The sequence below is a fragment of the Pan troglodytes genome, chromosome 11 (genome assembly GCF_028858775.2).
Source record: "Pan troglodytes isolate AG18354 chromosome 11, NHGRI_mPanTro3-v2.0_pri, whole genome shotgun sequence".
Classification (NCBI taxonomy): domain Eukaryota; kingdom Metazoa; phylum Chordata; class Mammalia; order Primates; family Hominidae; genus Pan; species Pan troglodytes.
Window position 1 is genome coordinate 96,515,395 of NC_072409.2, and position 26,632 is coordinate 96,542,026.

A 26,632-nucleotide genomic window follows, 5' to 3' on the forward strand; every position below is an offset into this window, starting at 1 on the left:
ACCAACCTGACGAACATGGCGAAAACCCGTCTCTACTAAAAATACAAAAATTAGCCAGGCGCAGTGGTGGACGCCTGTAATCCCAGCTACTCGGGAGGCTAAGACATGAGAATAGCTTGAACCTGGGAGGCAGAGGTTGCAGTGAGCCGAGATCGTGCCACTGCACTCTAGCCTGGGCAACAGAGCGAGACTCCGTCTCAAAAACAAAACAAAACAAAACAAATCAAATCTATATACCCAAGAGTCTACTGGACATCTCCTCTTATCACATTGACACTTCACATTCAGTGTGTCCAAAGCAGCACTCTCACCGCTCTCTGCATGCCTCTCTTCCTTATGTCACTGACAGCACCCCCATGACAAGCCAGAAATCCAGTTGTCATTCTGAATTTTGCATTCTCCCTCCATTCCTACTTCCTATTAGTTAAAAAGTTCTATCCAGTCCACCTATTAAATCTTTATTTCTTAGTTTTTTACTTTCAAAAATTTCAGATCCAAAGAAAAGTTGAAAGAATAATACAATGAACAACAGCTTATACCCTTCACAAAATTCACAATTCATTAATGTTTTTTCTATTTGCTTTTTTTTTTTGGAGAAGAAGTTTCACTCTTGTTGCCCAGGCTGGAGTGCAATGGCGTGATCTCGGCTCACTGCAACCTCTGCCTCCCAGGTTCAAGCGATTCTCCTGCCTCAGCCTTCCGAGTATCTGGAATTACAGGCATGTGCCACCACGCCTGGCTAATTTTGTATTTTTAGTAGAGATGGGGTTTCTCCATGTTGGTCAGGCTGGTCTCAAACTCTTGACCTCAGGTGAACCGGCTGCCTCACCTTCCCAAAGTGCTGGGATTACAGGCGTGAGCCTCCGCGCCCAACCCACTATTTGCTTTCACATTCTCTTTCCATATATACTTTTTCTCTGGAACCATTTGAAAATAAATGACAGGCCAGCCGCAGTGGCTCACACCTGTAATCTCAGCATTTGGGGAGGCTGAGGTGGGAGGATCACCTGAGGTCAGGAGTTCAAGACCAGCCTGACCAACATGGAGAAACCCTGTCTCTACTAAAAATACAAAATTGGCCGGGCTTGGTGGTGCATACCTGTAATCCTGGCTGCTGAGGAGGCTGAGGCAGGGGAATCGCTTGAACCCACGAGGCAGAGGTTGTGGTGAGCCAAGATCGTGCCATTGCACTCCAGTCTGGGCAACAAGAGTGAAACTCTTGTCTCAAAAAAAAGTTAAAAAAAGAAGATAAATCATGGCTGGGCTCGGCGACTTACTCCTGTAATCCCCAGCACTTTGGGAGGCCGAGGTGGGCAGATCACCTGAGGTCAGGAGTTCAAGACCAGCCTGGCCAACATGTTGAAACCCCGTCTCTACTAAAAACACAAAAAAATTAGCCAGAAGTGGTGGTGCACACCTGTAATCCTAGCTACTTGGGAGGCTGAGGCAAGAGAATCGCTTCAACCTGGGAGGCGGAGGTTGCAGTGAACCAAGATCACACCACTGCACTCCAGCCTGCACGACAGAGCAAGACTCCATCTCAAAAAAAAGAAAAGAAAAGAAATCACAAATACCATGATATTTCTCCCATAAATACTTCAGCATGCTTCTCCTAAGAATAAGCATTCTCTGCTACATGTCTTCAATATTGATGTTGTAATGGAAGTTCTAGCCAGAACCACTAGGCAAGACAAATAAATAAAGATAAAGGGCATACTAATTGGAAAGAAACAAGTAAAATTATCTTTATTTTCAGATGACATGATCCTATATGTAGGAAATCCCAAAGAACCCATAAGAAAATTATTAGAGCTAGTAAATTTAGCAAAGTTTTAGAGTTACAATCAACATGCTAAAATCAGTTATTTCTATATACCAGCAACAAACAATCTGAAAAGGAAATTAAGAAAACAGTTTCACTTACAATAGAATACAAAAGAATAAAATACCTAGGAATAATATTAATCAACGAGGTGAAAGACTTGCACACTGAAAACCAAAACATTGCTGAAAGAAAGCAAAGACCTAAATACAGTCATGCATCACTTAATGACAGGAATCCATATTCTGAGAAATGCATTGTTACATGATTTCATCATTGTGTGGATATCATAGAGCGTACTCATATAAACCTAAATAGCATATAGCCTACTACACACCTGGGGTCTATGGCATAACCTCTTGCTCCTAGGCTACAAACCTGTACAGTATGTCACTATGCTGAATACTGCAGGCAATTGTAACACAATGGTATTTGTGTATCTAAACATAGAAAATGTACAGTTTTAAAAAATGGTATAAAAGATTTAAAATAGTACAACTGTATAAGGCATTTACCATTTGTAGCACCAGAAGTTGCTGTAAGTGAGTGAGTGGTGAGCCAGTGAGTGGTGAACGAATGTGAAGGCCTAGAACATTACTCTATACTACTGTACACTTTATAAACAGTGTATCCCTAAACTCCACTAAATTTATAAAAAATGTTTTGTTTCAATAACAAATTAAACTTAGCTTATTCTAACTTTTTAACTTTATTAACCTTTAATTTTAAAAAACTTTTTGACTCTTTTGTAATAACAATTAGCTTAAGACATACATTTGTACAGCTATACAAAAATATTTTTTCTTTGTATCTTAATCCTATAGAATTTATTATTTAAAAAAATTTTTTAAAACATTTTTGTCAGACTGGGCGCAGTGGCTCACTCCTGTAATCCCAGCACTTTGGGAGGCCAAGGCGGGTGGATCACGAGGTCAGGAGTTCAAGACCAGCCTGGCCAAGATGGTGAAACCCCATCTCTACTAAAAATACAAAAAACTAGCCGGGTGCAGTGGCAGGCGCCTGTAGTCCCAGCTACTCAGGAGGCTGAGGAAGGAGAATCATTTGAACCCGGAAGGTGGAGGTTGCAGTGAGCCAAGATCATGCCACTGCCCTCCAGCCTGGGTGACAGAGTGAAACTCCGTCTCAAAAAAAAAAAAAAACAAAAAAACCAAAAAAAAAACATTTTTGTCAAAAACTAAGACACACAAACATTAATCTAGGCCTAGATGGGGTCAGGATCATCAAGGTGTCACTAGGTGATGGGAATTTTCCAGTTCCCTATCATATGGGACCAATGCTGTATGTGTGGTCTGTAATTGACCAAAACTTTGTTATGCAGCACATAACTAAATGAGAAGACATCTTGTGTTGATAAGTTGGAAGACTTAATATTATAAAGATGGTAGTACTCCATAAATTGAGCTACAGATTAAATGCAATCCCCATCAAAATTCCAATGGCATGTTTTGCATAAATGAACAAGCTGATCCTAAAATTCATGTGCAATTGAAAAGGATCCTTAAGAACTAAACCCATCTTGAAAAAAAACAAAGTTGGAGTACTCTTACTTCCTTATTTTGATGCTTGCTACAAAGCTATAGCACTGGCATAAGGATAGGCACATGGACCATGGAAATAGAAGTGACAGTCCAGAAATAAACCTATAAATCTATGGCAATTAATTTTCAACAAGAGTGTCAAGACCATTCGATGAGGGATGAATAGTCTCTTCAACAAATAGTGCTGGAACAACTGGACATCTATCTGCAAAATAATTAAGCTAGAGTCCCAACCTCACACAATTATTTAAGAATAAACTCAAAATGGATCAATAACCTAAATATAAAAACTAAGACCATAACATAGGGTAAGTCTTTAAGATTAGATTTTAAAACATAGGGGTAAACTTTATGACACTGGATTTGGCAACGTATTTTTAAATGAAACCAAAAGCATGATCTACAACAATTTTTAAATTATATAAATTGGGCTTTAAAATTAAAAACTGTAACATTATTAAGAAAGTGAAAAGGCTACAGAATGGGAGAAAATATTTGCACATCACATATCTAATAAGAGTTTAGTCTCCTGAATATATATTTAAAAACCCAATTTTAAAATGGACAAATGCTTTGGGAGGCTGAGGCAGGAGGATCACTCGAGGCCAGGAATTCAAGACCAGCCTGGGCAACATATGGAGCCCTTATCTCTACACACACATGCGCACGCACACACACACACACACACACATCTTTTTTTTTCTTAATTAGCCAGAGTCATGACGGGTGTGCTGAAGAGAGACCACTGGCCTTGTGGGATTGGCTGTATGCGAGAGTCCACAGGAGAGGCTAAGAATATTGTATACAAAGATTTTTTTATGTTCTTGAGCAAATCCCTAAAAATGTAGCATATAGAAAGTATACAGAACAGATTACAAATGAGAAACTGGCTATGGTTAAAGCAGAACCAGATGTTAAAAAATTAGAAGACCAGCCGGGCGCAGTGGCTCACTCCTGTAATCCCAGCACATTGGTAGGCCAAGGCAGGCGGATCACCTGAGGTCAGGAGTTTGAGACCAGCCTGGCCAACATGCCGAAACCCTGTCTCTACTAAAAATACAAAAATTAGCCAGGCATGGTGGTGCATGCCTGTAGTCCCGGCTACTTGGGAGGCTGAGGCAGGAGAAACGCTTGAACCCAGGAGGTGGAGGTTGCAGTGAGCCGAGATCATGCTACTGCACTTCAGCCTGGGCAACAGAGTGAGACTCTGTCTCAAAAATTAATTAATTAATTAAATAAAAATAAAAAATCAGAAGACCAACTTCAAGGTGGTCAAATAGAAGAGGTGATTCTGCAGGCTAAAAATGAACTAAGTCTGGCAAGAAAAATGATGCAGTGGAAACCATGGGAGAAACTCCTGCCAATCAGTGGAAATGGCCAATATAATTATTAAATGACTTTGGTAGGTTGATGGGAAACTGATGTAATTAAATATTCTGTTATATTAAGAGTGTGGGCCAGGTGCAGTGGCTCACACCTGTAATCCCAGCACTTTGGGAGGCAAGGCAGAAGGATCATTTGAGGTGAGGAGTTTGAGACCATCCTGGCCAACATGGTGAAACCCCATCTCTACTAAAAAAACAAAAATTAGCCAGGCATGGTGGCACGCACCTGTAATCCCAGCTACTCAGGAGGCTGCGGCAGGAGAATCGCTTGAACCCGGGAGGCAGAGGTTGCAGCGAGCCGAGATCGTGCCATTGCACTCCAGCCTGGGCGACAGAGCAAGACTCCATCTCAAAAAAAAAAAAAAAAAAAAAAGGCAAAGAACCCTTGTGTACTGTTGGTGGGACTGTAAATTGGTACAGCCATATGTACAACAGTATAGAGGTTCCTCAAAAAATTCAAAATAGAACTAACGTGATCCAGCAGTCCCACTTCTGGATAGATAGCCAAAAGAATTGAAAACAGGGTCTGTCTCTAAGAGATATTTGCACACCCATGTTCATATCAGCATTATTTACAATAGCCAAGAGGTGGAAACAACCAAAATGTCCATTGACAGACGAATGGTTAAACAAAATGTAGTATATACATGCAACAGAGTATTATTCAGCCTTAAAAGAGAAGGAAATCCTGTCACATGCTATAACATGGACGAACCTTGAGAACATTATGTTAAATGACATAAGCCAGTCACAAAAAGACAACTACTGTTTGATTCCATTTATATGAGATACTTAGTGAAAATCATAGAGACAGAAAGTAGAATGGTTACCAAAAGCCGTGGGTAGGGGGAAAGGAGTTGTTTAACGAGTATGAAGTTCCCATTTTGCAAGATGAAAAAGTTCTGGAGATCTATTTTACAACAATGTTAATATATTTAACATTACAGAAGTGTACACTTCAAAATGGTTAAGATGATACCTTTTGTGTTATATATTTTTTAACCACAATTAAAAACGCATTAAAATTTTTTTTTAAATGAGACAGGGTGTCACTATGTTTGCCCGGGCTGATCTCAAACTCCTGGCCTCAAGAGATCCTCCCATCTCAGCGTCCTAAAGCGTCTGGATTACCGGTGTGAGCCACTGCATTTGGCCACCCTAAAATATTTTTAAAAGGAAAAACAAACAAAAACACCTAGCCCGTAGTTCTAGACTTTCTCTTTGCCTCACATTAATTTACTCCCACTACTTCAATAAAAATAACAGGGGGAGCTAAGAGCTTGTACAGACATTTCTCTAAAGAAGATATACAAATGGCCAACAAACACATTAAAACATGCTCAACATCATTAGTCATTAGGGAAATGCAAATCAAAACCACAATGAGTCTCAGCTACTCCAGAGGCTGAGACAGGAGGATGCTGGAGGCCAAGAGTTCCAGACCAACAGGATCTCACTTTGAGCAACAAAGCGAGACCCTGTCCCTACAATAAATTTTTAAAAAATTTAAAAAATAACAAGTGTTGGCCATGATTTTGATAAAGTGCGGTCCTCATACATTGCCGGTGGGAATGTAAAATGGTTCAGCTGCTTTGGAATACAGTTTCAGTTTCTCCCTGAGTTGAGAATAGAACTACTGTATGATCCAGCAATTTCACTCTTAGGTATATACCTAAAATAATTTAAAACAAGTACCCAAACATAGAAGAACTATTTACAGTAGTTAAAAGGCAGAAACAACCCAAATGTCTATTTATGGAGGAATGGATAAACAAACTGCAGTCTATATCTACACTAGAATATTGAGCCATAAAAGCAGTGAAGTACTGATACATGCTATGACTCAAAAGATTAGAAGACAGATACAAAAGGTCAATATTGTATGATTCCATTTTTATGAAGTAGGTACATCCACTGAGACAGAACACAGATTGGTGGTTGCCAGGCCTGGTCGAAATGGGGAAGAGGCAGCAACTGCTTTAACAGGGTACAGGGTTTTCTTTTAGGATGATGAAAATGTTTTGGAACTGTATCGATAGAGATGGTGGTTGTACAGCATTGTGAATGTACTAAATGCCACTGAATTCTTCACTTTAAAATGACTAGTTATGTCAATTTCACCTCAACAAAAAAATGACATACAGTACTCAGATTTTAAAAAGCATCATTTCACCAAGATTCCATGAATTAATGTGAGATGATCAAAGAGGATTCAGTAGAATCGTTCAACTTCGAATGTAAAACAGTCCTAAACTCAAACCTTTGTGACACTAAAGTGGGAAGATGGTATGTGATAGTTTTAGAAAGTAAAAATTATTCTTGTTTACTTGGTCTCGAACTCGAACTTTTTTGAGGCGGAGTCTCTCTCTGTCGCCTGGGCTGCAGTGCAGTGGTGCGATCTGGACTCATTGCAACCTCCGCCTCTTGGGCTCAAGCGATTGTCGTGCCTCAGCCTCCCTAGTAACTGGGACTACAGTCGCCCCCCACCACGCCTGGCTATTTTACCTATTTTTGGCTATTTTACCTATTTTTATTAGAGACGGAGTTTCGCCATGTTGGCCAGGCTGGTCTCGAACTCCTGACCTAAGATGATCCGCCCGCCTCGGCCTCCCAAAGTGCTGGGATTGCAGGCGTGAGCCACCGCGCCCGGCCTTGCCCTCCTATTTTGGTACCGTCAGATGCAAAGTGCCTGGGACAGAAGTGGGGCTCCGCTGGCGCCCAGCTCCAAAACCCAGGCAGCGTGGAAAAGACTAGACAGGGAAGGGGTTAGCCCTCAGAATTACACGCGGGTTTGCCTTACCAGACTACCACCACTGGCACAACCTCAGACCCACACCCAACCGACTTTTCCTCCCAGGCCTGATTAATCTCGCCCGGAAGTACCGCCCACCCATGCTCGCTTCCGCTATCCCGTACTTCTGCTCATCTCGCGAGAACTGAAAGCGCCTATGTGACCTGCGCTAAGCGGAAGTTGGCCCTCTTTTCCGTGGCGCCTCGGAGGCGTTCAGCTGCTTCAAGATGAAGGTAGGTGATGGTGGCGAGTGTTAGACTGGGTTTGGGGAACGTGAATCGAGTCCCAGACGCGGCATTGCCTCAGTTCCAGCACTCCAGGATCCTGGCTTTAGGTGGAGAAGGGTCTCAAGTAGGAGAAGGCTCGCCTTTCTGGGGCATGGAGCTTTTTGGCCGAACGGATGGCAGGCGATTGCGGCTGGAGCCGCGGCGGGCCGGGAGCGCCATGGTGGCGTCCCCGCGCCCAGCCGGGACGGATGCGGCGTGTTGCCCAGTTTGCGGCAGGCCTGTGGTGCGGCTCTTGACCCCGGCTTTCTTGCTTCGGGAGGGTGAACGGCTGCGGAGTGCCCTCGCCCCCAGAGTCATTCCGCGGGGCTTGAGGGGAAAACGTCCTGCTGAGTGCGGCGCTTCTTGACTGCTACTCTGCTTTCACGTGCTTTTAGTGAGTACAGTCGGCATCTTATATTTCCTGCTTGTGTGGAGGCAACATGAAAGGCTTTTTGCAGTGGAATTAACTTTGTAGATGGCTCTACAATTACCTGTATAGATAGTTTCGTAAACTATTTCCCCCCTTTTAATCCTTAGCTGAACATCTCCTTCCCAGCCACTGGCTGCCAAAAACTCATTGAAGTGGACGATGAACGCAAACTTCGTACTTTTTATGAGAAGCGTATGGCCACAGAAGTTGCTGCTGACGCTCTGGGTGAAGAATGGAAGGTAAAAGTTGACAAATTGTTGCAGGTATTTAAGTCAGAGACGGTAAACGCCATTGGGAACTGGTATTTGGAATGGGGTTCAGACTCCGGGTTCTGGCTTCTGACCTTTGGTAAGTTGCTTCCGAATGCCACTTTATAAAGTTGAAGGTATTACCTTGGAGGGGGGGACGTAGAGTAAGCCATAAAATATACGTAAAGTTTACATAAACATAATTCTTGCCCTGCATTATGCATTTGGCAATATGTCACATAGCTGTCCTCATAATCCCCAAAGTGCCAAAAAGGGTTGTATCTGATTTGTTTGTTGCTGTTTGATATTTTATCTTCTTAGTGCTGTTATCTCTAATAAAACATCGGTTAGAAATGCGACTTGAAAGACATTTGATAATTGAACTTGACAAGTTGGGAATATAGACAAAACTTACTGAACAGAGAAAACGTGCTTAAGTTCAAATTGGTTTTCATAATTATACTTTCTCATATAGGTGTGTTCACAGAGGTCACAATCCTGTACTGTATAATTTTGGAATAGAAATAGTAAATGTGTCATTCATTGTATGCTCTTGCAGGGTTATGTGGTCCGAATCAGTGGTGGGAACGACAAACAAGGTTTCCCCATGAAGCAGGGTGTCTTGACCCATGGCCGTGTCCGCCTGCTACTGAGTAAGGGGCATTCCTGTTACAGACCAAGGAGAACTGGAGAAAGAAAGAGAAAATCAGTTCGTGGTTGCATTGTGGATGCAAATCTGAGCGTTCTCAACTTGGTTATTGTAAAAAAAGGTGAGGGTTACTTGTGTTCAGTTTTCGTTGAAATTGATTTAAAGCCAGTTGTCCAAATGCTTATTCATTTGCAGTATCCAGACTTACAGACCAATGGATTTGTTTCTCTACCATCAATTCAACATTAAACATTCTGATTTAGGATTCTTAAGGAAGCTGTTGAATTAAAATCTGTTCAATTGTCTCTTCTAAGGAGAGAAGGATATTCCTGGACTGACTGATACTACAGTGCCTCGCCGCCTGGGCCCCAAAAGAGCTAGCAGAATCCGCAAACTTTTCAATCTCTCTAAAGAAGATGATGTCCGCCAGTATGTTGTAAGAAAGCCCTTAAATAAAGAAGGTAGGAGGGATTATGCAATTAGGGCTTGCTTAATTTTGGTAATTTGTCTATCATTTTGTGTGCATATCAGAAGATAAATATGTGCCTTTGGAAGGCCTTAGCACTATTCACTTGGAGTTTTTACAGAAAATATTTGGGGGTGGCCAGCATACCCAGTTGGTATTAATCCTTGCTTATTATATTCAGTGCCTTGTAGAGTGCAGTAATTTCGTTGAAAATCTGCTTGTGAATCTTTGATGTATACATTATCCAAAAATAACCTGACTTTAAGGTCATTGCCATCTGGTTTAGGAGTCACATGTTTGAGAATTCTGGGACTATTAGCACCACACACTTTGGAATTTTATATCAGATGTTCTAAATTATTATTAATATTTTTTAAGAGATGAGGTCACACTGTTGCCCAGGCTGGTCTTGAACCCTTGAGCTCAAGTGATGCTCCCACTTTGGCTTCTCAAAGTGCTGGGATTATGGGCGTGAGCCACCACACCCAGCCCGAAATTATTTTTTGGCTTACAAAAGAAGTTGCTTTAAACTTCTGTTTCATCTGTAGGATATGGATAACAATAGTTAAGAGTTGTGAGAATTAGAAGTTAGAGACCTTACTCAGAATACTAGGGAGCAGGTGTTAGGGATTTTGGAGCTTTACCTTTTAAGAACTTTTGTCCATATAGTAGACAACATACTCACCAGTGAGGACCTCAAATAGCAATATTTCTGTGGTGAAATTTGGGGATATTTATGTTAAATAAACAGCATGTCAGTCAAGGTTGGGTTTTCCTGACAAAATTTGAAAGAATTTCTCTGGATTTTGGTTTTCAGGACTGGTGTGACTTAACATACATGGCATAGATAGTACACGTCTGTTAAGTCAGTAATTACACTTATTTGAGCACAGGTACTGTTCAAGGTGCTGAGAATACAGTATAGACAAATTCCTACCCTTATGAAGCTGACGTTGCCAAAAAAAAGCAATTGACAAATAAGGTGGCAGTTGCCCATAATCATAGCCCTGGAAATAATCCATTCTGGTTGATGGGTATTTTTAGATGGTTCTTATGTCTATAGTAGGAGGCTTAACATTTAAGCAGAATCTGAACATCTGAGCATTTAGCCTAAGGCAGTTAACTCCTACAAAGTGTCCATGAAACAAATACATCTGAAAAGGCCTATGCTCCAATGCAGATCTGTAATCCATGAGCAGTTTTGGAGTACAGATCAGATTAATGAAGATACTTTAACAACATGCCACATAATCTGATGTTAATAGTTAACGTTACCCCTGAATTGGCAGGAATTGTCAAAGGAAATAGAGATGCAAGCTTACATCAAATTTAAAAGTATGGCAGGATGATTATGTAGATAATGTGTTAAGTGGTTTTCACAGACAAATTAACTATGCACAGTTATAAACATAATGCCACTGTATTTTAGTAAAACTGGAAGGTAGTAAAAGTTAGCCTGGTTATTTTTCAGGACTTGGTTTCCCTTATATTTTTATAATATTTAACCAATCTTCTAGATTCTGTGGAGGGGCAAAAAAGCATTTTAGAATAGTTCTGATTTGATTTTAAAGGCCTCATAGGTTTTCATAGATGCTGTTAATGAAGCTTACGTTTATTTCTGATGTTTTTAAAGTAGATGTGGATTCTAACAAAACAAGTATTGAAATGATTGAGTCCTTTGAATTTTTAGGTAAGAAACCTAGGACCAAAGCACCCAAGATTCAGCGTCTTGTTACTCCACGTGTCCTGCAGCACAAACGGCGGCGTATTGCTCTGAAGAAGCAGCGTACCAAGAAAAATAAAGAAGAGGCTGCAGAATATGCTAAACTTTTGGCCAAGAGAATGAAGGTTAGTCTAAGATGATTTGAGGGGGTGGGAGGAGTTCGACCTGGCTTTGGATTTGCGTCTTTAACCCAGAAAGGCCTTAACTGTATGCTGTTTTGTTTTGTTTAGGAGGCTAAGGAGAAGCGCCAGGAACAAATTGCGAAGAGACGCAGACTTTCCTCTCTGCGAGCTTCTACTTCTAAGTCTGAATCCAGTCAGAAATAAGATTTTTTGAGTAACAAATAAATAAGATCAGACTCGGATCTCTGTTGACTTTTCATTGCTGATAGAAAACTACATAAATGAAGAGAGGGAAAGTTAGGTCATAGAAAATGGGGATATGTATATATGGTATTCCAATGGTGGATAAAATCAGACCTATTGTGTGTGGTAGTGGAAGACAAGGTCAGTGTACAGGGGTTCCTTTCAGGGGATGGGTGGCACAGGAAGGGATTCTGAGTATAAGACACCTGCCTCTTCAGAATGGCATGGAACTTAGGGGAAATGATGAGGACTATTAATCTTTTTTATATAGTTTATTTTTGAGGAATATAGCTCTTTAAAGCACTATACACAATTTAATACATGAAAATTGACCTTGTGAAGATGAACATGTCTTTTTTAAAAGGTAACTTTTAAGGCATAGTTTTAGCGGATACCATCCACTAAATGGTTTTTAAACCATTTCAAAGCTTTTCAACTCCAGTGAATTGTTAGGCTGTTTTACACACTGAAAAGGAAATGACTAAAAACATTCTTGGATCAGTGAAAAATGTACAAAGTATGTACTTTTTTCTAACAGTTCTATGCTGACTAGCCTATTGTGACAATATCAGGATCTTTAGAAGGTGGCACATTAGGCTTTAAGGTTGAAGTAATGCAAGCTCTTTGTTGGCATTACTGTAATAATAGCTTTACAAAGCAGAGTTCTAAATGTTAAATGTACATGTGAATCACCTAGGGGTCTGGTTAAGGCACAGATAGTGATGATAGAGGAGTGGGGACCCACATTTTTACATTACTAAAAAGCTCCCAGGTGTTAGGCCGGTAGTGCCAGTCCCTCGATGCCTACTAAGATTCTTAACTATTCCTCTTACTACATGGTGTTAAAAAGCTACATAACATGAAAAGAATCTTAGCTGGCAATCAATAATAATATGCAGAACTTAAAAGGCAAAGGGGATGGCCAGGTGGGGAGGCCAAGGCAGGTGGATCACCTGAGGTCAGGAGTTCAAGACCAGCCTGGCCAACATGGTGAAACCCCATCCCTACTAAAAATACAAAAATTAGCGCATGCCTGTAGTCTCAGCTACTCGGGAGGCTGAGGCAGGAGAATCGCTTGAACCAGGGAGGTTGAGGTTTCAGTGAGCCAAGATTACACTGTTGTACTCCAGCCTGGGCGACAGAGCAAGACTCCCATCTCAAAAAAAAAAAAAAAAAAAAAGAAATTTAGCACAAGCAGAGAGAGGAACTTAAAAGCCACAAGGTGAGTCCAGTGTATGGTCCAAAGTTTTGTATTAACCAGTTCTTGTTTATGATGCACAAAACATGAGAACCGCCCTGCTTTCTGAAAATTGAGTGCAGCCACAAAATAAGGACAGTCTGTTTTTCCTTAGATATATTTTTTTCTTTGACACAGGGTTTCACTCCTACGCCCCGGATGGCAAGCAGTGGTATGGCTCACTGCAGCCTTGACCGCCTGGGAACTACAGGTGTGCACTGCGGCTAGTTTTTGTGCTTTTTGTAGAGTTTTGCTATGTTACCCAGGCTACTCTTGAACTCCTGGGCTCAAGTGATCCGCCTGCCTTGGCATCCCAAAGTGTTGAGATTACTACAGGCGTGAGCCACCATACCCAGTTCTCCACACACACGCAAGTCATTCTGACATGTCGTTAACTATGCAGGTTGTGATCAACCTATACAATTCGTTCGTTGGAAGAAAAAAAAATCGCTATCGAACCCCAAACCAATATAAGGTACTGCTGAGTAATCTGGACTAATTTGAAAGATTGCTTTTAGAAGTTATCAGGATTAAAGTTGCATACAGTGCTACAAGTCATTCCAGGTACTTCTAAATCTTTCCATAATAATGTTTTTGTCTTGTAAATTTTTAGTGGTACCCTCTCTGTGGTGGGTATTGGAAAAAGCCTTTAAAAATTTATAACAAGAAATCAGTCCCAATATCTAAATGGCAGCAGCAGACTAAAGTTTTCAAGGTAGAGATCTTTACAGATTTTTTTTAATGGGAAGCGCGTCAGTAAGTGAAAACTTAGTTCAAGTTACGAGTGAAGGAATGGAAAAAAAATATTGGAATTCTAAAGATTACAGATTTCAAGAGGTTTAATGTAACAGAAAACAACAATTTTTCATTTTATTCAACCTCAATTTTTATATGCAAGGTAATTCCAAACTTCTGTTGGGTCAGTAAGTGTTAAGTATTAAAAGTAGTACCAAGTCTTGAGTTGCAAAAATATATACTCTCAGTGCAAAAGATCCATTTTGAAGGTAATGAAAATTGTACATAATTTCTGACAAATTGTTTCATTTAGCATTTTCACAATAAATTCGCACTAGAATTCTGCATAGGTCAGATTAACCCTGAAATGTTGAAAGACTGGTACAATAACTATAATTTGTAAATGGTTACATCAGGTAGAAGGGAGTTAGGTTGTTACTGTACCATATGGAAGTAATTTTACTGTGTCAACTCATTTAGTCATCTGCATCATTACTGTAAACACACACAAAACCAATGGCTTTTTAAACCATGCAGAGAGTTAAGGCAAACTTACTGTTCCTAAGGGGTATTTTTAATAAAAGGCATGATAAATGTCAAAGTGAGGCATGTGAGATCATGATTTTCTTAAACCTACTGGCAACAAGCTTAATAAATTTACAGTTTTAAGACTTAATTGATTCAACCTAAAAACACAGTATTTACAAATGCACATTTTTACTCACAAGCATACAAATCTAAATATACAAGAATAAAACTTCTGTGTGCAGTGCAAGTTTATCCCACAGGTTTTAAAAAGTCATCAATACCAACAATGTATGTGCCTGAAAAAAGATTTCATGTTCAATGACATACACTTTAGCATTTTAAGCACATTGCAATGAATTTCATAAATTATTAGGCAGCTGATTTAATTTCATTTTAACTATCTGATGATTGATTCATTTGTTCCCATTTTAAAACTATTGCAAATTAACATTGGGGAGAGGATGGAAGTAACTGGATAATCAAGATAAAACCCATTAAGCAAGATAATACATAATATGAAAGGTGTATTATGTTGGTACAAAAATAATTGCGGTTTTTGCCATTAATAGTGGCAAAAACTACAATTAATTTTGTGCCAACCTAATACATTAAAGTTAGGGAAGGCAGCTGTCATCAGATTTTCAGGTAATTTTAAGATTAATGACTACAGACAAGTTTAGTAGTAGTCATTTATTTAATAGTCAATGAGACCCCTTTCAGAAAACTGTATTGCAACATGCAATCTATTTTAATAAATATACACTTAGAATATGGCTGTATATACACATACCTACACAGCCCTACACATATACAAACTTACACAAATATGTTGCTCTCTTTTTTTTTTTTTTTTTTTGAGACGGTCTCACTCTGTCACCCAAGCTGGAGTTGCAGTGGCGTGATCTCCACTCACTGTAGCCTCTGCCTCGGTTCAAGCGATTCTCCTGCCTCAGCCTGAGTAGCTGGGACTACAGTGGTGCGCCTGGCTAATTTTTGTATTTTTAGTAAAGACAGGGTCTCACCGTGTTGGCCAGGCTGGTCTCGAACTCCTGGCCTCAAGTGATCCACCCACCTTGCTCAGCCTCCCAAAGTGCTGGGATTACAGGCCTGAGCCACCGTGCCCGGCCATGTTGCTTTTATAATTGAGATATTTCATTTGTTTTGGGGGTTAGGCAAATTTAATTTGCCATTCCTCAAACTCAGTAACTTCAAATATAAACAATGCCTAGAATGAATATGGTTCCTCATTATTTCTATCAAACAAACTACTACAAATACTGAAGAATCCCAAAGTAGTTTTCCACAGAGGCAGAAAAGCAGTTCAGGGGTTGAAAATCTTCAATATTAATAAGCCCTGGGACATTCAAATGGCACTTCATATTTCAAGGTAATGCAATATGAATCATAATTCATTATATATTGTCCCCAAGAGTTACTTCAATTCCGTATTCACCAGTTCTTACGATTTGGAAAAAAAATCTTGAATGTTTCCAGATGAAATCTAATCCCCAAGCCTTGTGTGTCAAAATTCTAGTGAATCTCTATTTAAATGAGAGGCGCTCCAAAACACTTCCTGCACCACTCGACACTGGCACTTGGTGGAGCATCAATTTTCTGCAACCTTTCAAGAATCTCTGAAGACAGACTATTGTATGCAATTCCATATTCATTGTCAAATGCCTCTGAAAGAAATTTTCAAAAATGAAGTTGTAATTTGTTAAGAAAGACAACAGCCGTTCATTTCAAATTGGTATTGAGTCAAATTATATGTATTTGAACTATATATTTAGAAGTAGAAATCTTTTAAATCTTTTATACATACCAGCTACATTTTTAAAAATTACTTTTGAAAATAAAATGTAAAACTTCCTTTCATAATCTTTTATTAACCAACTTACCAATATCAATGTTCTCTCTTCCTAGAGACACTAATGATAAGAAGAGGATTTCTCTGTATAAACTCCTATAAAACAAATATGTTTTAAAAGTCAATGGGCAAATAGCATAAAAACACAGATGCATTTTTTTTTAATGGTGAAGACATTAAGTTCTGTCATCTAGTTAACAGTAATATACCTATGTCAATGTCCTGGTTTTAATATTACATTACAGTTAGTTATATGAGGTGTCACATTTGGAGGAAGCTGTGTGAAGGCTACATTGAATTCTGTACTATTTTTGTAACTTCCTGCAGGTTTCTATTCCAAATTAAAGTTAAAACATAGTTAATGGGCATAAAGCTTCACACTAGTAACAATTAAAAATGGCTTAACTTTATTACATTTCAACAATACATAACTGTTTTAACTCTAATTTCTAAATAAAATTTACAAAAGCAGAGTCTTCTCTCATCTTTTGTCACTTGACAAAGTAACAGATTAATTTCTAAGTAAGTTAGGGGTCTAAAACCCTTGACACAAACAATGTAAAAGGTGGTGTGGTCTCTTTACTATGTAACCCAATAGCAAAGGACAGTTGACCTTTATTTGGTTTGTGAGCATTAAAATGTTACAAATGAACCACTAAAAGTGAGCTTCATGACTCAGTTGTTAAAGATGACAGGAAAACTTAAGAAATGCACTGATGTACAGACAAAAAAAAGACGTAACGCTGATTCTAGTGACACTTCGTATCACTTTCTTTAGAAGCTTCAGAAGCCATAATATGACATTTCTAATATTACATTCCTGTCCTTAAACTACAGATGATTGAAGCAAGCTACTCATATTACAGACTGTGAAGAAGGTCATCTCTACCTCAACTACTGAGAGTAAAAATGGATCCATCCATTTTCATTATCAATTCTTGCCCTGTCACTTCTGAGATTATCTTCAAAGATGCCATGACCTAAAAAACTTGAAGGGGACCATGGAAACAGTAGTAATGTTTGATATACGCGATTACGCACACTCTTCTGAAGCTTCTACTGCAAAATTCACTTATGCTAAGGAGGGGATGAGTACTAATCTGAGCATATTAGCAGACAATAGTGACAGGAGCACAATAACTCCATATCCTTTGTAGTTCGCTGCGTCTATCTCTTTGCTAAATTGTTTCTACTCCTATTCCCATATTCTCTTATGTCCAACAAAAGATGTGTGGGTATCACAGGCCCTGAATAAGTGGTACGTAAGTTTATCATTGTTAATAAATATAATTATAGGTTTCCAGCAAACAGCAGTAATGTTTCCAAAAGACAGTACACTTTAGATCAATGAATGATCTTCTTAAAATAGAATCTATTTCCACTCTTTTTTTTTTTGAGACAGGGTTTTGCTGTTGTCACCCAGGTGGCAGTGCAGCGGTGTGATCACAGCTGACTGTAACCTCGACCTCCTGGGCTCAAGAAATCCTCCTGTCTTACCCTCTCAAGTAGCTGCGGTCACAGGCACATACCACCCCTACCAAATTATTTTTTGTAGAGATGGGGTCTTGCTATGTTGCTCAGTCCAGTCTCAAACTCCTGAGCTCAAGCAAGCAATCCTCCTGCTTTGGCCACCCAAAGTGCTGGGATTACAGGTGTGAGCCACCGTGCCAAGCCCCCAGACACTTTTATTATGTGTTTGTGTTCAAGTAGGAATGCATCTATCTGTGTAGCACTTAAAACAATAGATGTTTTGCAATGAGTATGTGTTTCTTCGACAACTAGAGATATTTTTAAAAGTAAGATAATTTTTTAAAAACATGAAATGACTGAGTGGTGGCAAGCAAAAAATACTGGATTATTACCTTTGTCTTTTCATGCCTGGCTTCATTTGCTGTGAAAGTAGGTTGATGGGTTTAAGAACATTATTGTGTTGAATACTCTGCCTGATGGTTTCTACTAAAGTGCTTGTTTCTTGTTGTTCCTCTGACAGGAGAGATGATTTCTTTTCAGAATCTAACAATAAGAACACAGTAAGTTTTTTTTCAATTATTACTATTATTATTATTATTATTATTATTATTATTTTTGAGACAACATCTCACTCTGTTACCCAGGCTGGAGTGCAGTGGTGTCATCATGGCTCACTGCAACCTTCGTCTCCCAGGCTCAAGTGATCCTCCCACCTCAATCTCCCAAATAGCTGGGACTACAGATGTATGCCACCATGCCCAGCTAATTTTTGTATTTTTTGTAGAGATAGGGTCTCACCAGGTTGCCCAGGTTGGTCTCAAACTCCTGGGCTCAAGCAATCTGCCTCCCAAAGTGCTGGTAAGGGTACAGGCATGAGCCACTGTGCCCGGTCCCAATTATTTAAAAAGTTTTTTTTCCAGAGTTGTGGCATTTTCTCCTTGCTTAACCAATAGCACCTCCCCACTACTAGTAAAATTATGTGGCAGTGTGCCCAACTAAAAAATATTTTTCCTGCTTGCTCCCTTCAAACAGGCAGACCTGTCACTCTGCCTTTCTCTTCTAATATATGGTGGCTTACTGCCTGAGGCTGGAATGTGATAGCTTGTACTCCAGCAGCCATAAAAGCAGGTACAACAGAAGGAACCTGGATCCCTGATGACAGAGGAGTTGTCTAGCAGTACTAGACTGTCTAGTACATAACTTTTTTTCTTTTTTAAAAATGTATTTACTTAATTTTTGGAGACAGGATTGCATTCTGTTGCCAAGGCTGGAGTGCAGTGGCTGATCGTTGTAACCTTCAACTCCTGGGCTCAAGCAATCCTCCCTGCTCAGCCTCCCAAATAGCTAGGACTACAGGCATGCACCATCACAGTTGGCTAATTTATTTTATTTTTGTAGAGATAGGGTCTTGCTATGTTGCCCAGACTAGTCTTGAACTCAGCCTCAAGCAGTCCTCCTGCCTCAGCCTCCCAAATCACTGGAATTACAAGCATGAGCCAACTATGTCTAGCCTTATTTTTAATCAATAAGTAAAAATTGTATTTACTTATGGTGTACAACATGATGTAATTCATAACTTTTTAGACAGTTTTTCACTCCGTCACCCGGGCTGGAGTGAAGTTGTGCAATCACAGCTCACTGCAGCCTTGACCTCCTGGGCTCAAGCAATCCTCCTGCTTCAGCCTCGAGTAGCTGAGGCTACAGGGGCATGCCACCACATCTAGCTAATTTTTCATTTTTATTTTTTGTAGAGATGGGCTCCCACTATGTTGCCCAGCCTAGTCTCAAACTCCTGGTCCCAAGTGATCCTCCCACCTTGGCCTCCAAAAGTGCTAGCCTGATTTGCTTAGCCTAATAACTTCATATGAGAGAATAATCTTTACCTGTTTCAGCCTCTGTTATTTTCTGTTAAATATAGCAGAGTCTAGTGCTAATTAGAAGGAACGTAATTCGGCCGGGTGTAGTGGCTCATGCCTGTAATCCCAAGGCTGAGGCAGGCGGATTGTCTTTTTCATTATACATTTAATTATATTGTATTGTGTAACACCGCCCCTAAATAAAGACAACTGGTAATAGTTCATTTGTGTTAAACCAAAAAAAAAAAAAAAAAGCAAAGTCCTCTGTTATGATAACAGGAAATACTGGCTGCTATGAGTTTTCATCCTAGGTCTTCCACCTGCTAAATGATAGACTTTGAATAGTGTTAATCTTCACACTATGCTATAATTTCACAATTATTGAGATAAGTCTCAAACCAAACATTACACCAATTTAAATACACAATTCAATGGTTTTTAGTATATTCATGAAGTTGTGCAACCATCATCACTATCAATTTTAGAACATGTTCATATCCCAAAAAGAAACCCCACCTCAACCCCTTAGCCCTAGGCAACCACTAATCTATTTTCTGTCTCTATACATTTTCTTATTCTGGATATTTCATATAAATGGAATAAAACAATCTATGCTCCTTCACAACTGGTTTCTCTTCTAGAGTGGTTTCAAGATTCATCTGTGTTGTACATATATCAGTACTTCATTGTTTTCTGTTGCCAAATGAAATTCCATTGTATGGATATACCATACTTTATTTATCAATTCATAATTTTTTTTTCTTGTTTTTGAGATGGAGTCTCGCTCTGTTGCCCAGGCTGGAGTGCAGCAGCACAATCTCAGCTCACTGCAACCTCTGCCTCCCTGGGTTCAAGTGATTCTCCTGCCTCATCCTCCCAAGTAGCTGGGACTACAGGCATGTGCCACCATGCCCAGCTAATTTTTGTATTTCTTTTAGTAGAGACGGGGTTTCCCCATGTTGGCCAGGTTGGTCTCGAACTCCTGACCTCAAGTGATCTGCCGGCCTCAGCCTCCCAAAGTGCTGGGATTACAGGCGTGCGCCACTGCGCTCAGCCCTCAATTCATAGACTGATGGACATTTGTCTCCGTATTTTTGGCTATTATGCAAATGCTATTATGAACATTCATGCGCAAGTTTTCATGCGGACATCATTTCTCTTAGGTATATACGTGAGTGCAACTGCTGTGTCATATGGTAACTCATATGGTTTGCCATTTTGAGCTGTGAAACTGTTTTCCAAAGGAGCTGCACAATTTTATATTCTAATTGACAGTGTCTGAGGGTTTCACTTTCTCCACATCTTCACTAACTCGTTATTATTTTTTTTTTATTATAGCCATCCTAGTAAGTATGAAGTGGTATTTCCTTGTGGTTTTGATTTGCATATCCTTGATAGCTAGTGCTATTGAGCATTTTTCATGAGCTTTTGGCCATTTGAACATTTTATTTGAAGAACTACTGATTTATAGCCTTTGCTCATTTTAAAAATGGGTTGCCTTTTTATTACTGAGTTGTAAGAGTACTTTACATAGTCTGGGTACAAATCCTTTTTAAGATATGATTTGCAAATATCTCCTCCCAATCTGTCGATTGACCTTTCACTTTTTTGATGGTTTAAATTTCAGAACAGAAGTTTTTTTTTTACTAAATCCAACTTATCTACTTTTTCTTTTGTTGATTGTGCTTTTGTTGCTTTTTTTGAAGGCCTTGCCTAACTAACACGGAGTCATGAAGATTTACTCCTATGTTTTCTTCTAAGTGCTTTATAGTTTTAGCTCTTACATTTAGGTTTATGATCCATTTTTAGTTCATTTCCATGTATGATTTGAGGAAGTATCCAATTTCATTCTTTTTATTATTGCCAGCCTGTTGTCCCAGCACATGTGTTGAAAAGACTATTCTTTTTTTTGAGACAGAGTCTCACTCTGTCGCCCAGGCTGGAGTGCAGTGGCGCAATCTTGGCTCACTGCAAGCTCTGCCTCCTGGGTTCACGCCATTCTCCTGCCTCAGCCTCCCGACTAGCTGGGACTACAGGTGCCCGCCACCACGCCTGGCTAATTTTTTTGTATTTTTTTAGTAGAGATGGGGTTTCACCGTGTTAGCCAGGATGGTCTTGATCTCCTGACCTCGTGATCCGCCTGCCTCGGCCTCCCAAAGTGCTGGGATTACAGGCGTGAGCCACTGCACCCGGCCGAAAAGACTATTCTTTACCTATTAAATGGTCTTCACACTGAAAGGCAACTGACCATACATACATGTGAGGGTTTATTTCTGGAACTTCAGCTCTATTCCATCAACCTATGTCTCTTTTTACACCAGTATTTTACTTTCTTGATTACTGTAGCTTTGCAGTAAGTTTTCAAATTGAAGAACTGTGAGTCCTATAACTCTGTTCTTTTTCAAGATTGTTTTCGTGATTCTAAGTCCCTTGAACATCCATATGAATTTCAAGATTCACTTGTCAATTTACGTAAAGAAGCTACCTGAAATTCTGATAGGGATTGCATTCAATCTGTAGATCAATTTATGACTACTTCCATCTTAATAATATTAACTTTTCCAGTCCATAAACATGGGATTCTTTCCATTTACTTATTCTTTAATTTCTTTCAACAATTATTTAAGTTTTTGGAGTGCAAGTTTTGCATTTCTTTGGTTCAATTTATCCATAAATATTTTGTTCTAATGCTATTATAAATAAATAAAATTGTTTTCTTAGTTTCATTTTGAATTATTTGTTCAAAGATATAGAAATAGTTGATTTCTCTATACTGATCTTATAGCCTGGAACCTTGCTGAACTTATGCAGTTCTAATATGGTGTGTGTGTATAATAATATGTTAGGTGTGTGTCTATTCCTTAGAATTTTCTATATATTACATATATAGAAAAAATAAATATCATTTATCATATAATCTGCAAATATAGATACACTTACTTTTTTCCTTTCCAGTTTGGATGCCTTTTCTTTTCTTGACTAATTACTCTAGCTAGAACCTCTGGTAGAATGGTAAATAAAAATGGCAAAAGTGGGCATCCTTGTCTTACTCTTGTACTTAGTGAGAAAGTATGTTAAGAGTATGGTATCAACTGCAGATTTTCATAGATGCCCATTACCAGGCGGAGGAAGATCTTCTCTATTCCCAGCTTGATGAGTGTTTTAAACAAAGGGTGATGGATTTTGCCAAATGATTTGGCTGTGCCTACTGAGATGATCATGTGAATTTTGTCCTTTACTCTATTGATAGTATATTACACAATTGATTTTCAAATGTTAAACCACAATTGTATGCTTGAGATAAATCCCACTTTGTCATGGTGTAAAATCATTTTTATATATTGCTGGATTTGATCTGCTAGTATTTTATTCACGATTTTTATGTCTATATTACTAAATGATACTGATTTTTAATTTTCTTATGATGTCATTGGTCTTTGTATCAGGGTAATAATGGCCTTCTCACCAAAATCTCCACTATTTTTGAGAGTGCTCTCAGGCTTAAACTTCTCCACACTCTGTTCCAAATAAAATAATTTCCTTTAGGGAAAATTTCAGAGCTCTCTATTCTTATGACCTGCCTCTCCCCCTGGGCAAAATTTCTTTTTTTTTCGTTTTCTTTTTTTTTTGAGACAGAGTCTCACTCTGTCGCCCAGGCTGGAGTGCAGTGGCACGATCTCGGCTCACTGCAACTTCCGCCTCCCAGGCCTCCCTGATTCTCCTGTCTCAGCCTCCCAACTAGCTGGGATTACAAGTGCCCACCACCACACCTGGCAAATTTTTTTGTATTTTTAGTAGAGGCGGGGTTTTATCATGTTGGCCTGGCTGGTCTCAAACTCCTGACCTCAGGTGATCCACCCGCCTTGGCCTCCCAGAATGCTGGGATTACAGGCGTGAGCCATTGTGCCCAGCCCCTGGGCAAAATTTCTAAGCCACTGCTCTGGAGCTGGGGCTGGGAACAGTGGCCCTTCTTTTAGAGTGACATTCCTGCTTTATGAGCAGGGTGCTAGATAGAGACATGACCCTGTCTCAAAAGAAAAAAAAATCTTACAGTAAGTATCCTTGTGTAAACAGTTAGCTGTGTACTGTATTTCTATAGAACAGAGTTCTCGAACTGCAATTCCTGAGTTTAAAGGGTATCCACATATGAAATGTACATGTCTGCCATATTGTTCTCCAGAAATGTATCATTTTACACATCTAAAAGTATATGAAAGTGTTCCCCAAACATCTTCAACAATCTTTAAATTTTTTTAAACAATCTTCATCTTTAACGTTTTTTGCCAACCTGACAGTTACAAGTTTATGTTTTCCTTTTTTTTTTTTCTTAACAGACAGGAAGGCGGGGAGGTCTCACTTTGTCACCCAGGCTGGAGTACACTGGTGCAATCATAGCTAACTGCTGCCTAGAACTCCTGGGCTCAAGGGATTCTCCTGCCCTGGACTCCCAAAGTGTTGTGGTTACGGGCGTGAGCCACCACGCCAGCCACATTTTCCTTTTTTTCTTTTATGAGATGGAGTCTTGCTGCGATGCCCAGGCTGGAGTGCAACGGCGCAATCTCGGCTCATTGCAACCTCTGCTTCCCGGGTTCAAGCAATTCTCCTGCCTCAGCCTCCTGAGTAGCTGGGATTACAGACGTGCATCACCAAGCCCGGCTAATTTTTTTTATATTTTTAGTAGAGACAGAGTTTCACCATATTGGCTAGGCTGGTCTTGAACTCCTGACCTCAAGTGATCCACCTGCCTCGATCTCCCAAAGTGCTGGGATTACAGGCATGAGCCACCGTGCCAGGGCTACATTTTCCTTTTTTAAAATATAAAGTTATATTTCACTTAATACTAGTATGACTGAGCTTTTAAAATATGTTTATATTACAGACTGAATTGTGTCACCCCCGAATTCATATGTTGAGGCCCTAATTGCCAATGTGACTCTATTTGGAGATAAGGCCTTTAAAGAAATAATTAAGATTACATGAGGACATAAAAGTGGGGCAGTAATGTTTTTTTAATTTTTTTTTTGAGATGGAGTCTCGCTCTGTTGCCCAGGCTGGAGTGCAGTGGAGTGATCTTGGCTCACTGCAACCTCCGCCTCCTGGGTTCAAGCAATTGTCTGCCTTAGCCTCCCAAGCAGCTGGAACTACAGGTGCCCACCACCACGCCCAGCTGAATTTTGTATTTTTAGTAGAGATGACCAAGACCATCTTGGCCATGCTGGTCTTGAACTCCTGACCTGGTGATCCACCCGCCCCCGGCCTCCCAAAGTGCTGGGATTACAGGCATGAGCCACCGCGCCTGGCCAAGTGGGGCCCTAACCTAATACAGCTGATGTCTTTATAAGAAAAGGAGACACCAGGAATGTGTGCATGTGCATGCACACACACGGAGAAAAGGTTATGTGAGGGTACAGCAAGAAGGCAGCCATCTACAGGCCAAAGAGAGGCCTCAGAAGAAACCAAACCTGCTGATCCCTTTCTAAGTTTTAGACTTCCAGCCTCCAGAACTGTGAGAAAATAAATTTCTGTTGTTAAAGCCACCCAGTCTGTGGTATTTTATTATGGCAGCCCTAGCAAACTAATACAGTTTGAAAGCTGCTTAATGTTTTTAATATGAATTACCTATTAATATCGTTTGGTCATTTATCTACTGAATTGTATTTTTCTTACTGACTCACAAGGCTTTTGAATACATGAATAATAACTCTTTAAACACCTTGTAAAAATATATTCTAAAAGATTAAAAATGAAGCCAGAACCCTTAAGACCAGTCAGTAACCATCAATACAGCTGAACTTATGATCCTATACCAATACATCTAAATTACTCTTCTGCTATATAGAATTTACTCTCAAAATAGCCAACCAAATTTTTACTTGATAGAAAGATCACCAAAAAAATTCCTCAACTCAGTTGAGACCCGTCACAGTTAAAAAACAGGTCAGTAAAACAGCAAACCACTTTTTCATTTGTGTGTGTGTGTGTACGTACTTTTTTTTTTTTTAACAGCAAATCACTTTGAATTAATTAAAAATTTAAAAATAAAGCAAAATAATTTGTTTTTCTGTATTTAACTCTAGGGGAATTTAGTTTAATTCTGTTTCTTTTTTTTCTTCCCAGCAGTCCATTCTTTATTGCAGAACAATATCCTACAGTATGGATGGACTGTGCCACAATTTGCTTATCCAGTCACCTATGGATGCATATTTGAGTTGTTCCCATTTTGAGTCTTTTATGTCTTTAACTCTTTGTTTTGTTTTGTTTTGTTTGAGATACAATCTTGCTCTGACACCCAGGCTGGAGTGCAGTGGCATGATCTCAGCTCATTGCAACCTTTGCTGCCCAGTTTCAAGCGATTTTCAAGCCTCAGCCTCCTGAGTAGCTGGGACTACAGGCACCTGCCACCACACCTGGCTAAGTTTTGTATTTTTAATAGAGACAGGATTTCACCATGTTGGCCAGGCTGGTCTCCAACTCCTGACCTCAGGTGATCCGCCAGCCTAGGCCTCCCAAAGTGCTGGCATTACAGGTGCGAGCCACCGCACCTGGCTGTTATGTCTTTAATTCTATTTTACTTACTAAAATTCCTCCATGAGACATACAGAGGTTCTCTTGGTTCCTGATGAAGGTTGATATTATCCCATAACAGCTGAATATACACAAGTTTGCTATCCTGGGACAGAGATGACAGAGGAAGCTAAAAGAAATCAAAAGAAAGTATTAGTATCCCGAGAATAACAATTACGAGTAGATCTAGTGAAGCTTGATTATATAAAACAGATGAGTCCTTTTAAAATTCTGGACCTAAAATTCAGAATCAAAATTTTAATTTTTATTAATGTCTGATGACAAATGTTATTATTATTTTCTGAGGTCCAGGTTTCTCAGTGTGACTTTTAAGGAATGGGATGACAATTTGCTAATTGGCATGATGGTTGTAGAAAGATTAATTACCATTACAGAAAATTTTAAGGTCAAAGTGCAAGAGTTTCTACTACCTTGCCAAATAATTTTGTTTCACCTACCTAATCAAACTAGAGTTTATAGTACTTTAAGGAAAGATTTTATTTTGCCCCATGTATATGTTTGGGGTCTGAGTGTCTATCAATATTAATCCTATAAAATAAAGCACTCTAGGAGCTCACTGTCTCTAATGGAATCAGGATCCCAGCATAAGTAGAGTTGGGGCTTTTAAGTCAGACAGCCAGAATGTGACCTTGGGTCTCCATCACTTATTA

General features: G+C 39.5%; 3 protein-coding genes across 15 annotated transcripts in view; 1 reads left to right on the forward strand and 2 right to left on the reverse strand.

Annotated features, from left to right (window-relative positions):
• The window catches only part of ACER2 (alkaline ceramidase 2), a 75,466-nt gene extending 67,817 nt beyond the window's left edge, over positions 1-7,649 (reverse strand). Inside the window, exon 1 of the mRNA XM_016960671.4 lies at positions 7,567-7,649. The gene's annotated coding sequence lies outside the window, so the exon portion shown is untranslated. The remainder of the gene's footprint in view (positions 1-7,566) is intronic.
• The window catches only part of RPS6 (ribosomal protein S6), a 34,497-nt gene extending 22,794 nt beyond the window's left edge, over positions 1-11,703 (forward strand). The window contains exons 2-7 of one of the 2 annotated variants that reach the window (XM_063788711.1): positions 7,624-7,790; positions 8,361-8,492; positions 9,061-9,271; positions 9,465-9,611; positions 11,307-11,464; positions 11,570-11,703. In XM_063788711.1, coding sequence (XP_063644781.1) covers positions 7,785-7,790; positions 8,361-8,492; positions 9,061-9,271; positions 9,465-9,611; positions 11,307-11,464; positions 11,570-11,665 — 750 coding nt within the window. In that variant the 5' untranslated portion in view covers positions 7,624-7,784 and the 3' untranslated portion in view covers positions 11,666-11,703. Of the gene's footprint in view, positions 1-7,442; positions 7,791-8,360; positions 8,493-9,060; positions 9,272-9,464; positions 9,612-11,306; positions 11,465-11,569 lie in introns of those variants that run through there. The other variant, XM_003312012.7, reaches the window with a different exon arrangement.
• Positions 11,704-13,762: 2,059 nt separating this feature from the next.
• Positions 13,763-26,632, reverse strand: part of DENND4C (DENN domain containing 4C) — a 146,830-nt gene continuing 133,960 nt past the window's right edge. For 8 of the 12 annotated variants that reach the window (XM_063788705.1, XM_016960670.4, XM_016960669.4 and 5 more), the window contains 4 exons: positions 25,974-26,091; positions 17,934-18,084; positions 16,103-16,167; positions 13,763-15,886 (listed from right to left, as the gene is read on the reverse strand). In XM_063788705.1, coding sequence (XP_063644775.1) covers positions 15,750-15,886; positions 16,103-16,167; positions 17,934-18,084; positions 25,974-26,091 — 471 coding nt within the window. In that variant the 3' untranslated portion in view covers positions 13,763-15,749. The remainder of the gene's footprint in view (positions 15,887-16,102; positions 16,168-17,933; positions 18,085-25,973; positions 26,092-26,632) is intronic. The other 4 variants (XM_054658739.2, XM_054658738.2, XM_054658737.2 and 1 more) reach the window with 3 other exon arrangements.